Source organism: Carcharodon carcharias, chromosome 4 (genome assembly GCF_017639515.1).
Source record: "Carcharodon carcharias isolate sCarCar2 chromosome 4, sCarCar2.pri, whole genome shotgun sequence".
In the NCBI taxonomy this organism is placed as follows: Eukaryota; Metazoa; Chordata; class Chondrichthyes; order Lamniformes; family Lamnidae; genus Carcharodon; species Carcharodon carcharias.
This window is the reverse complement of record NC_054470.1, coordinates 190,970,419-190,987,374: the sequence shown is the minus strand read 5'-3', so window position 1 is coordinate 190,987,374 and position 16,956 is coordinate 190,970,419. Positions and strand designations below refer to the sequence as shown.

At 40.5% G+C, this 16,956-nt stretch overlaps 1 protein-coding gene across 7 annotated transcripts in view; it reads right to left on the bottom strand.

Annotated features, from left to right (window-relative positions):
* The window catches only part of zfyve28 (zinc finger, FYVE domain containing 28), a 259,216-nt gene that overhangs the window by 119,969 nt on the left and 122,291 nt on the right, over positions 1–16,956 (bottom strand). For all 7 annotated transcript variants that reach the window (XM_041186011.1, XM_041186012.1, XM_041186013.1 and 4 more), the window contains exons 4-5: positions 13,684–13,886; positions 10,776–10,865 (exon numbers count right to left, since the gene is read on the bottom strand). In XM_041186011.1, coding sequence (XP_041041945.1) covers positions 10,776–10,865; positions 13,684–13,886 — 293 coding nt within the window. The remainder of the gene's footprint in view (positions 1–10,775; positions 10,866–13,683; positions 13,887–16,956) is intronic.

Here is a 16,956-nt window from a genome sequence, read left to right as displayed (position 1 = left end):
GTCCAACAAGGTTGGCATTGTAAAATGATGATGGTAATGCTACTTTAGATTTAAAGCTCATTACATAAGTACCTCATGATTTCATTTGTGATCTGCACTGTAACTACGCAATTATGTTCTTGTAGAACTGGAAATGCTAGTAACTTGGTCTTCATTTTCACAGTCTAAGGTGAAGGACGTTGTTTGTTAACATGGCAAGAAGATGTGGCATTAGTGGAGGCGGTTGCTCAGAGCTACCAAACTTTTTTGTCAAGTTGAAAGTTGCACTTTTGTTTATCCCTTATATGACAGCATAGTGGTTATGTTAACTGAACCAGACTGATAATCCAGAGAATTAAGAGTTCAAATCCCACTATGGCAAATTAAATTCAGTTTTTTAAAAAATCTGGAAATAAAAAAATGTAAACTGGAACCATGAGGCTAAAATAAAAGCATTAAATGTTGGAAATACTCAGCAGGTCTGGCAGCATCTGTAGAAAGAGAAACAAGGCTAACATTTCAGGTGAAGGACCTTGCTTCAGAACCATGAAGTAACCATGAAACTGTCATTTAAAAAAAAACTGGTTTATTAATATTTGTTCAAGAAGGAAACCTGCTACCCTGTCCAGAACTTATCTGTATGCAATCCAAAAGATATATTTCCAAGTCAGGATGGTGTGTGGCTTGGAGGGGAACTTCCAGATGGCGGTGTTCCCAAGCATCTGCTGCCCTTGTCCTTCTAGGTGGTAAAGGTCGTGAGTTTGGGAGGTGCTAAAGGAGACTTGGTGAGTTGCTGCAGTGCATCTTGTAGACGGTACACAGCTGCCACTGTGCATCCATTGTAGAGGGAGTGCCAATCAAGCGGGCTGCTTTGTCCTGGATGGTGCCAAGTTTCGTCAGTGTTGTTGGAGCTGCACTCATCTAGACAAGTGCAGAGTATTCCATTACACTCCTGATTGGATTGTCTCTTGTTGTAGATGGTCATTGCCTGGCACTTGTGGCATAAATATTACTTTCCACTTGTCAGCACAAGCCTGAATGTTTTCCAGTCTTGCTGCAGGGCAGGGCAGGAAGGAAGTGGGGGAGCAGCATTGGGTGGCTTGATTCGATGAAATCTACACAGGCTAGATTCATACTATATTCTTTGAAAACTTAAACACGCAAAACGGTTGGCTTCCTGGAGTGGGTCTCATCTCAGAACTTCACTGTACCTTCTAAGTATTTTTGATTCATTCCTGAGATGAGTTCATTGTTGGAAAAGACAGCATTTGTGGCCCATCCTTAACTATCCATGAGAAGGTGATGATGAGCTGCCTTTTTAAACCACAGTAGTCCGCCTGATGTAGGTACTGCAAGGAAGCAAATTTTAGATTTTTACCCAGTGATGTTGAAGGAGCAGCGATATAGTTCCAAGTCAGGGTGGCATGTGGCTTGGAGGGAACTTGCAGGTGGTATTCCCATGCATCTTGTCCTTCTAGTTAGTAGGAGGTGGTTGCAGGTCTGAAAGGTGCTGTCAAAGGAGCCTTGGTGAGTTGTTGCAGTTATTATGATGTGGCATGTGATGTATGCCAGGCAGACCAAATCCGTGACCATGATATCATAATGGTTGTGCAATTGCTATTTATTACAAGAAGATTTGGACACTGAATTCAGAAGTAATGAGTCCACTAACACCTTTTGAGACTTTAAAAACTAAATTAAAACATGAACAAAAGAAAAGATTTCAAGCACATCCATAAGATTACTAAAACCAAAACAAAAACAGAATTACCTGGAAAAACTCAGCAGGTCTGGCAGCATCGGCGGAGAAGAAAAGAGTTGACGTTTCGAGTCCTCATGACCCTTCGACAGAACTTGAGTTCGAGTCCAAGTTCTGTCGAAGGGTCATGAGGACTCAAAACATCAACTCTTTTCTTCTCCGCCGATGCTGCCAGACCTGCTGAGTTTTTCCAGGTAATTCTGTTTTTGTTTTGGTTTTGGATTTCCAGCATCTGCATTTTTTTGTTTTTATCCATAAGATTACTGTTGCTTAACATTATAACAAATCCCAAAATTCCTAACTAAACTGACTCCCAATTACACACCCACTTTAAGGCAACAGTCCAAAATAGATTTTAAATTTAAATACCAAGCTAGCAAATTTACCACAGCACCTACTCAGTGGAATTTCAAAAGCTTTTCTCCAACTTTAGTTACTGGACACAGCAGACTTCTGCTAATCTGACTGAAGGCTTACCCAAGGTCGTTTCACACACTCCTGTTAGATCTTACATGGCCCCCAACATAGCCTTTCATTGCTCTTTATATATGCTTCTCTCTCTTTAATCTGTAAATTCTATTGTTCTATGTCTTTGGAAATATATTTTTCGCCATAATATAAACATTTTTCATGTTGCCAATATGGTCAGTGCCTTTGGGAAAAATAATCATAACCTTGCCCTATTTATCTTGTTGTTAGATGTAAACATCCTCTCATCTCTTAGAAACCCAAAGAACTCCTTCACTTATTTACAAATGCAAATTTCCTTCACATCCTACATACTAAGACCTCATTCATATCTACTCATTAGCATTTCAAGTGCCTTTTACTCCTAACCTTTTTGATAATTTGCAGCCTATCTGGCTCTAATTTAATTAAATCACACAGGCAGAATCATTTACACCCACACCATAAACCTATTTTACAATAAACCACAATAGGGTTATTAGTTAGAGGTTATTGCAGAAAATAAAAGGGGGTAACATATTGGCATGGATAGAAGATTGGCTAGCTAACAGGAAGCAGGGGGTTGGCATAAATGGGTCTTTTTCTGGTTTGCAGGATGCGACAAGTGGTGTGCCATAAGGATCAGTGCTGGGGCCTCAACTTTTTACAATTTATTTAAATGACGAGGATGAAGGGACCGAAGCAATGGTTGCTAAATTTGCTGATGACACAAAGATAGGTAGGAAAGTAAGTTGTGAAGAGGATGTAAGGAGACCACAAAGTGACATAGATAGGTTAAGTGAGTGGGCAAAGATCTGGCAAATGGAGTATATTGTGGGAAAATATGAAATCGTTCATTTTGACAGGAAGAATAAAAATGATCTAAATGGTGAGAGATTGTAGAGCTCGGAGATTCAGAGGATCTGGGTGTCCTGGTGCATGAATCACAAAAGGTTAGTATGCATGTACAGCAGCTAATTAGGAAAGCTAATGGAATGTTAGCATTTATTGAGAGAGGAATTGATTACACAAGTCGAGAGGTTATGCTTCAGTTGTACAGGGCATTGATGAGACCATATCTGGAATATTGCTGTACTTGTCTCCTTATTTAAAGAAAGATACAAATGCATTAGCAGTTCAGAGAAGCTTTACTCGACCAATACCCGGAATGGGCAGGTTGTATTATGGGTAAAGGCTGGACAGGTTAGGCTTGTATCCACTGGAGTTTAGAAGAGTAAGAGGCGACTTAATTGAAGCCTTTAAGATCTCAGGGGTCCTGGCAGGGTGGATGTGGGGAGGATGTTTCCTCTTGTGGGAGAAACTAGAACTAGGGGTCACTGTTTAAAAATAAGGGCTCCCCCATTTAAGATAGAGATGAGGAGGACTTTTTTCTCTGAGGGTTGAGAGTCTTTGGAACTCTTCCTCAAAAGGCTGTGGAAGCAGAGGCTTTGAATATTTTTAAGGCAGAGCTAGATAGATTCTTGATTAACAAGGGGCTGAAAGGTTATTGAAGGTAGGCAGGAATGTGGGGTTGAGGTTACATTCAAATCAGTGGGAATATGGTGTTGAGATAGAGGATCAGCCATGATCATGTTGAATGGTAGAGCAGGCTTGAGGGGCCCAGTGACCTACTCCTGCTCCTAATTCCTATGTTCATATAATATAAAAATTATAGTTTTGTGACACAGTCCATATTGTATATATTACACACTGCTGCTCTGTGGTGATGGGAGTGAATATTTAAGGTGGTGCATGAGGTGCCGACCAAGCGGGCTGCTTTGCCCTAGATGTTGAGCTTCTTCAGTGTTGTTGTGGACAGTAAGCTTTACGGAGTCAGGTGATGAGTTTTTGCCACAGAACTCCCAGCTTTTCACCTGTGCTTTTTTTTGGCAGCCTTTCATTTCAAGAGATGGCGGTTTGCACCTTAGTGGTCAACTGTGTTAAACATCGCCTGATGCGGCTCAGGAGTCCCAATCTGGAAAGTCAGCGTCTGCACATTTGATGTAGATGAAGACAGCAGATTGAGAAGGTACAGGATTCATAGGCCTCTGTTTTCTTTGGGCCCTGTTCTTGTAGCCACAGCATTTATATGGTACCGTCCAGTTAAGTTCCTGATTAATGGAAACCCCCAGGATGTTGATGGTGGGGGATTCAGTGCTGGTAATGTTGTTGAGTTTACAGTCACTTCTGCATTTGTGGACATCCAAAACCAGTTTACATTCCCAAAAATAGTATAAATGCAGCATGAAGTACTGGCCTTTAGAACCAGAGTTATACAATGAAAACACACAGATTGATTTTTAAAATCAAGTATTTTTTTTGATATTGAGTACGTTAGTCATTCCAACTGAGGATCACTGTGACAAAATGTGCACAGGTTACATTTGCAAAGGCAAATGCACTTGGTTGAAACAATATCTGAAGTTACTCTGACCTTTTGCAATTTTTTTTCAATAACGTCATTTGCATGTTGTTCTATAACCATGTTAGGACATCTTACATGATTAAGCTTTGAAATGTATTGCCAGAATACTTTGCCAGTAGAATAGAAACTGACTTCTGTCCATTATGTTCTATCAATCCAAGTGAATTATTCAACCTCACATTAAATCCTTAAGGGACAAGAGTGCTCTATCAAACTGCTACAGTAGTAGGATACACAGAGAAACCCTTAAAGGGTTCCAAATGCTCCTTACCTGTTTTTGGGGACATTGGCATAACAAGTTGCATTTATAAAGATTTAACACCTTAGGACCCTTCACAGAAGAGTATTCAAACAAAAATGGACTCCAAGCCAAAGGAGGATATTAACATGTGTAACCTAAGGCTTGGTCAAAGAGTGCACTTTTAAAGAGGGTCTTAGATGAGGTGAGAGATGGAGAAGCTTAGAATTCCAGAGAATAGGGTCTAGACAGCTGAAACTGTGGCTGCCAATGGTGCCAGAAAGGGAATTGCACGTTGTTATGGTCCTTGACCAGACCCCAAGTTGATGATTAGATCCAGTTAGGGACCAATGGCGTTTTTTGTTTGAAGGAGACAAAATTTGAGATTTAAGACACTTGCTCAGTGAAGAGAGCCAGAAGATCCCACAGGTTTTGAACAAATAAGAATAAACTTTATGTGGTCAGAATGATAAAATAATTTACAAGATCTGTCTTGCACTCTAACATACAGGGTAAGTATGAGGAACATGTGAATTAACAAGTAAACCGTGGTCAAGCACACCACTGCACAATACATGCCAAATGCAACCAAAACAGATTCAATGGATTTCTCCAGAAGCCACCCTCGCATCAGTAAACACTGAATCAACTCTGAAGAATCATGCGGACTTGAAACATTAACTCTTTCTCCACAGATGCTGCCAGACCTGAGTTTTTCCAGCAATTCCTGTTTTTATTTCGAATTTCCAGCAGCCGCAGTATTCAGCTTTTAGCTGAGTCAACCAATCTCACTGAAACTTCGACTTTGTCACGAGGGTTTCCGATCTTCAGCTTCAAAGATCTTACCTTGGAATTCTTTGCAAAACTCACTCCAACTTTGACAGCTTCAGTTGCAGCCCACCTCACAGGGTTTCAATCTCACCTTCTGAGATACCGTTCCCCTGCTCCAAAGGGGTCTTTGGCTCAACAGCCTGCAGCACAGAGTCACCAACCTCCTGCTGCCTGCTTGTCTCTTCGGGGCTTCTCCTGAACCCTTTTAAATTACCAGACTCGGGTGGAACCAACTATAGGCACCTCCAGAGTTTCAATCGCATCTCCTGAGATTCCATTCCCCTGGATTCCCGAGCGTACACACAAAAAGCAAATTACAGGCACAACATCAGATCTTCGGCCGTGCTGAGCAGAATGCTTCTGCTCCAAAGGCATACTTTTGCCAGTGGCCCTCTTCAATTATCCAGGCATCTCATGAGCCCTCTTTACTGAAAGTCTGTTCCCACAAGCCTGTCTTTAATTTGGAGCCTGTTTCTCTGTTTTCTTTTTTCTGAACTTAAACTGGACCCGTTTCTGTCCCTTATCTGGGACTTCCTTTTGGGCCTCTCCCTGTCCTCCTCGCTTGTTCCCAACCTGGTACACTACCTGGCTCTGGCGCTCTGTACCCACTCACCTGACCCAGGTTTTCACCCCCTTTATTTTTTATGCACAGGTACACAGGGCCTGTCCTGGGCCTGAAGGACAGAAACATGTAGAACTGCACATATGCAGCCTACGTCCAGCCTGCACATGGGCAGGAAGTCTGAAGACTGTCAGGACTTGGGAGTTCCTGACCTCCTAGCTCAAGAATAAGGCAAGCTGGGTTTCATAATAAACACAAGAGACACAAGAGTTTGAGTTTAGAGAATTACAAACAGTTATAGATTGGGAGAGTGAGCCAATTAATGTGTTTGAACACAAACATTTTAAAACTGAGACTTTGGGGAACTCAGAACTCATGGAGATAAGTGAGTTCGTGAGTGATGGGTAAATGGATTGGTGCACTATAGGCAAGAGCAGAGCAGAAACAGGTGGTCTTTGTGATAAAGTTATGAGGTTGGAAACAGCTCAGGATCAAAGAAGACACCTATTAAAGAACAAAGAAAAGTACAGCACAAGAACAGGCCCTTCGGCCCTCCAAGCCTGTGCAGATCATACTGCCCATCAAATAAAATATTTCGCACTTCCGGGGTCCGTATCCATATAAAGCTAAGAAATTTAGGAGAACATGAAAACCTTTGGAAACAGAGGTTTGAAAGACTATAGACTCTGGTACCAGAGTTAGTGATTCTAACAGACCACACCAACATTTAAGAATGGGCCATACAGATGGCTGATGGAAAAGGGAATAAGGGAATAGAGCAGACACGTGGGATTAGGATAATCAACAATATGGATTGTTTGAGCTGAAACGCCTGCCAATAAGTTCCAAACTACTGGATAATAACCAATGTTTTGCAACAAATCTTCAGTGAAATCAGGAATACAGTGTTGTCCACTCTCCTCTAATCCCAAGAGCACACAAGAGACTTGGCTATGATAAACAATGCCGTATCCAGCACTGTGTAAAAGAACAGTGACAAGGAGATGGACATTTTGAACTACCTAGTCAAGAATTGCCCTGGCACTTACCTCAATTTGATAGGAAATGGGACAAGTGCAAGTGAAATGCTGCTTCACTTCAAAGGAGTGTTTGGGCCTTTGGACAATGAGGAGGGGAGAAGTAAAGGGGCAGGTGTTGCATCTTCTGCGATTGCATGGGAAGGTGCCGTGCGAGGGGGCTGAGGTGTTGGGGGTGATGGAGGAGTGGACCAGGGTGCCCCGGAGGGAACATTCCCTATAGAATGTGGGGGGGGGGGGGTGGTGAAGGGAAGATGTGTTTCTCAATTTGGTCTACTGCATTTGCTGCTCCCAATGCGGTCTCCTCTGCATTGGAGACACCAAACGCAGACTGGGTGACCGCTTTGTGGAACACCTACGGTCTGTCCGCAAGCATGACCCAGACCTGCCTGTCGCTTGCCATTTCAACACACTCCTATTTTCATGCCCGTCCTTGGTCTGGTGCAGTGAAACTCAATGCAAACTGGAGGAACAGCACCTCATCTACCGATTAGGTGCTTTACAGCCTTCCGGACTTAAACATTGAGTTCAACAACTTCAGACTATGAACTCTCCTCCTCCATCCTCACCCTTTTTTGATCCCCTTTTTCCATATTCATTTTTAATTTTTATTTATTTTTTCCGCTTATTTTTAGAATTTGTTTCCATTTTTATTCATTGTTTTATCCCCAGCTTTCAGCATATTTTCGACCTTTTTTCCCACCACCATACCCTCCCCCCACCCCACCCTCACTAGGGCCATGTATCACTTGCTCATGTTGTTCTTTCCAGAGTGCTTACCTTGGTCCAGCTATTATCACATTCTGCTTCTACTCTTAATGTCACCGTTAGCCTCTCCTTTAACCAGTACCAGCAACATTAACATCCCTTTGACCTTTTGTTTATGACATCTTTTGCAATCTCTCCTTGCCTCCACCTATCACTGGCCTTCTATCCAGCTTCACCTGTTCCACCCCACTTAAACTGTATATATTTCACCACATTCCTACTTCCCTTTAGCTCTGAAGAGGAGTAGTATGGACTCAAAACGTTAACGGTCTTTCTCTCCACAGATGCCGTCAGACCTGCTGAGTTTTTCCAGCATTATTGTCATTTTTTGTTTTTGCTTCAGATTTCCAGCATCCACAGTATTTTGCCTTGATCCTTTACCAACCTCACTAAAAACACACTGATTGGTCATTCCTTTACTTGCTGATTGTTGTACCTGGCTGCTGCTGTACTTGCCCACAAAAATGTGGCTAGATTTCTGGACTAATTCATTCAATGTTCCTGAGGTCACGTTTTTCTGCCCATGGGCGGGGGTTGTGCGGGAGCAGGCGTGGGCATGCACGCAGCTGATCGCTGCCCGCGATCGGCTAGGTGCCACCATTTTAAGTGGGCGGGCCAATAAGGTCCACCCAGCGTGAAACACGCCCAGAAGCACTGAGCGCTACCTGTGCGGGTGGGAGGGGTTATCTGAAAGAGCGCAGAAATCTCTGAGGCACAGAGCTGTCTCAGGGAGATTAGTTTAAGTTTTAAAAATTTTAATAAAAGGAAAAAAAAATTTTTTTAGGACATTTCCCCTCATGTGAAACCGTCACATGAGATGGGAATTCTATGAAAAAATTTTTCAAACCTTCAACAACCTTCATGAAACCTCATCCCGCCCGTGGATGAGGTTCCATGAAAAATGCAACGGCCGCCTGGGCTCTTCACCTGCCCGCCAGTAATAGTGGATCATAGAATTGTTACAGCACAGCCCCCTTCGAGGACTTAGCACCGCAAATTTTTTCCCCTCAAGAACTTATTCCATTCAGAAAGCCACAATTGAATTTGTCTTCAGCACCCTTTCAGGCAGTGCATTCTGAATCATAACCCTTTATGGAGTGACAAAGTTATTTCTTGTGTTGCCTTTGGTTCTTTTTGACAATCACCTGAAATCTTTGTCCTCTGGATCTCACACCCTTCTGTCAATGGGATTGGTTTTGAACTACCCTTCACGATTTTGAACAACTCTTACTTGATAGAGTTGCAAGAGGTTCGAAAGAGAACCAGCCTAGCTTCTCCAATCTATCTACATACCTAAAGTCCTGACAATGCGGTGTCGACTTTTGTTTTTACAATTTATATTTTTGCTTGCGCTCCCATCCATTCTAAATGTTGTAACTACTATTGCTCAGTTCCGAAATTTAAAGAATTTTTTTTTAAAAAGTCGGATATAGGAAGCACACCGCTCCTTCACAAGTTCTCCAAGCAGTCAATGAAGGGTATGAATTAAAAAGTATTAGTTAAAAGCCATATGCTTATCAGGCTTAGCTTTCATAGAACACGAGCAATTTTCTCATCTTGGACCCTACTTGATTTATTTTATCTCAGTGCCGATATGAACTGCAAACCAATCTGAATGGGAAACCCTGAAGTCATTTAACAAATCTCCAGCATATCAAGTAAGATAACCTTGACCACAGTCCCAAAAGTTCAAGAACAGGGTTTCACGGAGTGTTTGATCATCCATGTCTTTGTTTCTGTAGTTGAGAGTTTACATTCATAAAATGATGCTTAATAAAATTTTACATTACACAGGAACACACTAAGGGAGAAGTGGGAGTACCTTGATGTATTGAGTTCTCAATGTTGTTGAGCTTGCATTATGAGTGAAGCAAACTTACAGACAAAGCAATTTATTTCTGGTCTCAGTGTGCAAGTTGGGAAAGATAATAACACGTACTACTGATACTGTTAAGTTGCATTTTTTTTCTTAGGCTATGGGAGTATTCCTTGAACACATTTATCTAGCATTTTTTTTTAAACAAAACATTGAGCTACATTATCAACCCAGAACTAACTTCCATGAAGTAATTACATTTATGTTCATCTGAAATAACCCTCTATTTTGGAGGAGGTATTAACTCATTTCATTTTGTCAATAGCTTTTGCTTGGAGTCTATTCCATGCATCCATTAATCTGTAGGGACAGTTGGAAAGAATCTATTCCATACACTAGCATTTCTGCTCTCACTCATTTTATAATTGCATCCTTTAGTTTTGAACTTGCAGTTTGTTAAATAACCTGCTCGTCCATTATTCGATTCTTTATGCATGAGGCTAGAATCATGATCCCTCAAATGCTTTCCTCCAATTAAGAACTACTGTGATCATTAGCTCACAAATACATAACGCATTCATCAGAAAATCCTCTCTTTCTCTGTTATCTTAGCAAAAGATATATTCAAAACAAAACTAGTTACTGCCTCCTGTAAAATACCCGACTGGGAAATATCAATCTAGGGTGTTAAATGATTGAACATAATTACCACATTATAATAATTGCCACAAAATACCAGTTTTTAAACAGCCAAATACTTCAATGTATTCTAATCTTCACCAGGCTCAGACTGGGTATTTTCAACAAATAATAAGTAAATAATTTCATTTAATTTTAAACTTAAAATACAATTGCACCGTGTAAAAAAAAAAACAGCATAGTCAAGGAAAAAGTGTATATTTTCAAATCCCACCTTTCAACTGTTTCACAGAACAGAACAATGACCTCTTGCTGTACGTAATATTCTTTAGGAGATTTCACAGGTACCATCGCAGAGACATAACTGAAAGATGAGCCAAAATAATCAGAGCATGTTTCACTTTAAACCACAGAGAAAAAAAATGTAAAATCATACGTGACAGTGGTTATGATAGTGTATTTCCTTTTTACACCCATCACAGTTAAATTCACTTACAGTGTACAACTTAACCTTTTAATCAAGGCCAAATCCAAAAGTAAGGCAGTTTGCTGCTGCAGATGCATTAGAAGGTAGGCCAACTAACTAAGAGATAGACATCAGCCTTTGGAGCATTAGGTTTACTTGGCAGCTGAGGGAGCTTTCATAAAACAGAAACAGAACACTTGGCCAAGCAAGGATTTGTGGCCTTGCTTCCCCCCCAGGGTGAATAGAGAGACATTATCGTCGCTACCAATGCCTAGTTACAACTAGGTTTAGGTTCTCTTCTATAAATGACACTTGTAAATCACAGGCACCCAAGGGACTTCAGGTGTCCAAATTTGCAGGTGTCTGCATTTTCAACATGGTCATTGCATTAAAACTCCCCCAAGCCATGTTTTCAATGCTAGATTCCTGACTCCTTCCCCTCCAACTGGCAGTTCACAGCTTTTCTGTAATTAAGATATTTTACCCAGAATCCACATCAACAGAAAAATCCCTATATCACCCGAGAGAGCTGTCAAAGCATTCAATCTCAGAAGAGATTAAAGGGTTTCTTTGCTGTTGTAGATATTGGATAAAGTCAGGATTTAAGTATTATTTTACACACACTACCACTTCACACGTACTTGCACGCTGGTGTAAACGACTTGGTGCATTGAAGGCTGTCCATAGTTTGCAATTTAAGTGTCCCTGGTTTTGGGGGCGGGGGTAGTATGCATCTGTTATAATGCAGGTTATTTGAGATTGTCGGTTCCATGCCTGTTTTTGCAGTTGTCCATTTTTTGGGTGTGTTTTTTTGTATAGATTTCACTGCACTTACATACCCATTTGGTTTCATTTCAGTTGACTAGATTGTTGTCAAAATCTGACAGTTTTGACAATTTAATCCCATGACAAAGTTAAGTAAAGGATCATTTCAATTCTGACTTTACTAATCTATAAATCATACTACTTAAAAGATGTTTTGGAGGACAGAAAAGAGAAACCTCTTTTATAAATACCACATACGGAATGTCACCTAAATCAGCCAAGCACATGACTGATACTTGGCTGACAAACCCAATCAAACCACAACTTCTCAAGTTTTCAAATCAGCAGCCAACTGCTGACCGTCAGATTTAAGTTGACTTTTTATAAATACGATAAATGGATTCATTGATAATTTGGTGTAGCTTACAGATCGGCTGTTAAAAATCAAACAACTGGGTTCCCCAACGAACTTAACCACTGAGAGCATTGAGCCATTTTGACCAGGACAGTTGCAGATACGTTTCATGTTAGTCAGGGAAGTTAGCAAAGCAACCCTAGGCAGAAAGGTGGAGTAGGGGGAGAAGTAGGAGTTAGAAGGAAATAAGCCAGTGTTTTTGCTTCCGATTCCTACCTTGTGCCCTTTTCAAAAAAAAAAATGCATCCATGTGGCGGCATCGGTCTCCACTTGTGATGTCCGCACTGAATAGCATATCAGCATTCACTACAAAGTCTTGCAAATGGATAATGGTCTCTCCATGAATCTCAGACACTTACAGCACAGCAGGAAGCTAACGTGTTTGTGCCAGGTCTTTGTAGAACCATCTCAGTGTTCTATTCTCTCCCGAGCCCTGCGTCTTTCTCTGCTTCAAATATCTATCTGCTTTTCAAATAAAAGAACTAAACGCCCTGCATTTCATGCTGCCCCAATCATTTACATAATGACATTTCATCTAACTTTTCATCAGTAGTCGTGTAAAATTGGTGACCCTTTCTAACTGTTTGAGGAAATAGCACTTTTTTCCATCAAATTTCTCTAGAATACCCCTCATCATTCATTAGTCCAGTAGAAATATCTCCAGCATCACATCTCCCATTGTAACTATCATTTCCCAGCATTAGAATAATCCTGATGGATCTATGCTGCATGTGCTCTATGACTTTAATGCTCTTTCTATATTAGGGCACCCAAATGCTTTCAGAATTTTATCTCTGCACTCTTATTCCTTTGTTTCTTTTGTGATCAGAAAATGCTTTAACTTTCACGTAACTCAGTTTCAGGGGATCGTGTATTTGAACACACAGGTTACTATTCAGAGAAACATTTTAGCACTTTGCTCTCAAAATGCATTACCCCCATTCTTCTCCACAAGAAATTGCATCCACCATCCTTCATATGTCTTGCCACTTCCTTAGCCTGTCCTAAGCTCCCTAAAATTTCTCTCACCCTTTGCCAAGACCTCATTTTTATCTTACCTGTAAATTTCAAAATGATGTCCAAGTCAGAACTACCTGCAGGCACAGAATAAAAACATACCCAGCACTGATTCCCAAGGTATACCAGTTCCAATCTAAGCAACATCACTGGCCAATCTTTTCTTTTCCACGCACCTTCTTGACCATCTGTTACGTTTAGTTTATTTACCAATTACCTGAAATTTTATAAAAGGACCCTGTTGAATACCTAAATAGCCTGCGTTTTTGCTTTATCCATTCAAATCTTTTATTAAAACAATTGTTAAATCCATCAAACATGACTGCCTTACAACTATCGCACGTCATCTCATGATTGACGTTAGAAAATTAGAATGGGGCAAGTGGGGTCGAAGGGTGGGGCAAAGAGAAGGGGGCTGGTGAAGAGGAAGATATATTTTGTTCGGAAGGTACAACAGATCACACAGAAATTAGCATACGCAACTCTGATAAAAAGGTGCATTTGTGAAAATTGTGTTACCATAGTTCAAATTCTGCAAACAAGCCATCAAATTGTTTGAGGGACTCCTTCATTTTGTCAGTATAGACATTCAAGTCTCTGAGGCACTGGTCACGGATAACATTTCGTACTTCTTCTAGGCTGCGGGTTAAGTCTTTGGCCAAAGGTCGCATCGCCATGCTCTCTATTTCACGATTCATGATAATTGAACCAGCAGCTAAACACTGGATTTAGAAGAAATGTACATTAAGGCACTTTATAGAACAATGATCACAAATATTACACTCATCTTAAATAAAAAGTCACAAATGACTATTGTTTCTGTCTTTGCATTGCATACTTGTAGATATCCACAGAGTCTTCAAGTCTATTTCTCTTCCTAACCAGAAACCTGAATCAGATCACAACCATACTGGGATTGACAGGTTAATCACGTTAAAATATTTTTACAGATCAATTTGGAAAATGAAATTGACAAATTTATAACATGCTCTATGTTCTAAAACGATACTTCATTAACTCAAGACAATATTACTATAAGGAGTGGGTGGGAGGCGAGGTGGGGGAAGGAGAAAAATGGAAGGCAAATTTACTCATATTCCGAGGCCAGAGGTATTATCTTGATTGGAGGACTATTTCATTAAGTTAAGTATTCAGGGAGGTGGAGGATTCAGTTATCATGGTCCATGTAGGAACTAACGACATGGCAGAATATGGCTCCTAGCTCTGCCTGAGAGATTGAACAGTTAGGATTCATATTAACACAGAACAAAGGCAATCATCTCTGGATTGATATCTGAGCCATGTGCCAATTGGCATAGGGGGTCAAGCAGATAATTAAAGAATTCAACATATGGTTCAAAGAGTGGTGTTGGAAGAAGGGGTTTTGATTCATGGAGCACTGACACAGGCACTCAGGAAACAGAGAGCTGGAGCACTGGGGTGGGCTTCACTTAAACCAGGCTGGAACCAGTGTCATGGCAAACCTTATAACGAGGGATGTAGATAGAGCTTTAAGTTGGTAGAAGTGGGGAGTTGGAGGGAGGGGTGAATTTGGCTGAAGGGAGATTTAGAAAACCAAGGAGAAAAGTCGAGGCAACAGAATAGCGCAGCGATGCAGGGGCACACAAGCAGAAGGGGACAGGGAAGGACAAAGTTTAACAGTAATTGTTCAGTAAGGCGCATGCAGAGAATAGGAGTTAAAAAAATGAAATTAAAGGCTGTTTAATTGAATATACAAAGCACCCACATTAAACTGGTTGAATGGCACTAATAGAGATAAATGGTTCATATCTACAGAGACATGGTTACAGGGTGACCGCGGTGGGAAAAAAAAATCCAGGGTATACATTTTGAGCAGACGGACAAAATGGCAAAGGAAGAAAGGTAGTCCTAACAGTAAAGGATGACATAAGGACATTAGTGAGGCAAGATCTTGGCTCAGGAGATCATGAAGTAGAATCAGAATTAGGAATAGAAAGGGATAGAAAAGCAGATGGGAGTAGTTTATAGGCACCTCCCTACAATAGTTATGCCATTGGATAGAGCATTAAACAAGAAATTATCAAGAGCATCCAACAAAGCCAATGCAGTGATTGTGGGGGACTTTAATCTTCATATAGACTGGGACAGTCAAAGAATGATCCAGATAAGTTTGTAGAATGTTTTCATGACAGTTTTCTGGAGCAGTACATTGTGGAATCAACTAGGGATAAAGCTATTTTAGACCTAGTATTGTGTAATAATTCAGGGTTAATTAGTAATCTCATAGCAAAGATCCACTGAGAAATAATGGTCGTAAAACAACTGAATTCATTTTTAATTTTACAGTTAAATTGAATTTACAATTGTTATGTTTGAAAGCAAAATACTCCAATCACAAACAAGAGTTGTAAACGAAGTCAATTACCTAGGAATGAGGGAAGAACTGGCTAATGTTAAATAGACCAAAACGCAGGGCTGTAAATAAACATTTACAATGGGAAACATTTAACGAAACAATTCAAAATGTTCAACAAAAGTACATTACATTGAAAAATAAAAGCTCAGCAAGAACAATGCATCAGTGGCTAACTCGTAAGTGAAGGGTAGAATCAGATTAAAGGGAGCAGCTTATAATATTGCAAAGAATACAGCAAGTCTGAGGATTAGAAGTGTTCTAAAAACCAAAAGGACCACCGATTGCAAAGAATACAGCAAGTCTGAGGATTAGGAGTGTTCTAAAAACCAAAAGGCCCACCAAAAGGTTGATAAGAAGGGGAAAAAAATAGAATGACAGTAACTAGCCAGGAATATAAAACAGATTGAGAGTACTTTTACAGATGTATAAAAAGGAAGAGAGAGAGTAGTTATAGTAAACATTGGACCCTTAGAAGCAGACACAGGAAATTATGGGGAATGGGGAAATGGCAGAGACATTGAACAAATAATTTGTGCCTATTTCACAATTGAGGATGCAAGATGCATACCGGGAATAGACGGCTTGGTGTTAAAAAGGTGAGAGAAAATTAAGGTAATTAATTATCAGAGAAAAAGTATTGGAGAAAGTCCAGGGTCGAAAATCAGGCAAATCCCTAGTACCTGATGGCCTACATTCTGGGGTTCCACAAGAGTTAGCTGCAGAGATGGTAGATGTGTTATGATTTTCCAAAATTCAAATAATCTTTTGGTAGTACAGAACTTGAGTATTGCTGAATAAAGAGACATTTTGTCGAAACTTTTCATCTTGCACTCAGGACAATTTGTAAGAATATCAAATTTAAAGGGAACAGTTTATACTGTATAAGAGAATGAGCTGATTGATTGGCAAGTGGACTGTGGTAGAGGTGCTGCCATGGAGAATGCACCAGTTGGTGACTGACAGTTAACTGCCAAGCATCATTTGAAATTTAAACCAGGCAGCTTGACTCTAGTCAAGGTATTGCCCAGAGGAATGTACCAGCAACTTGTGCCTGTCTCAGCTAATGCATGTACACGTTCTGTCTGTCTGCAAAAAAACAGGGCCCCATGTATTAATATGTGCAGCTTCCAGTACATGCAAATGTGCCACACTGCATGCCCAACTGACGATCTTAAATTGGTTATCAATATAATTCTTAGCACACCGAGGATTATTTAGCAAATGTTGTCCAATCACGGAGCCACATTGAATGTTGGACATTGTGTTTTGAGTTTTGCAAGCATGGGCTGGTGTGTTTGGACAACATTTGCTAAATAATCCTCAGTATGCTAAGAATTATGCTGACAACCAATTTAAGATTGTCAGTCAGGCTTGCAATGTGGCACATTTGCATG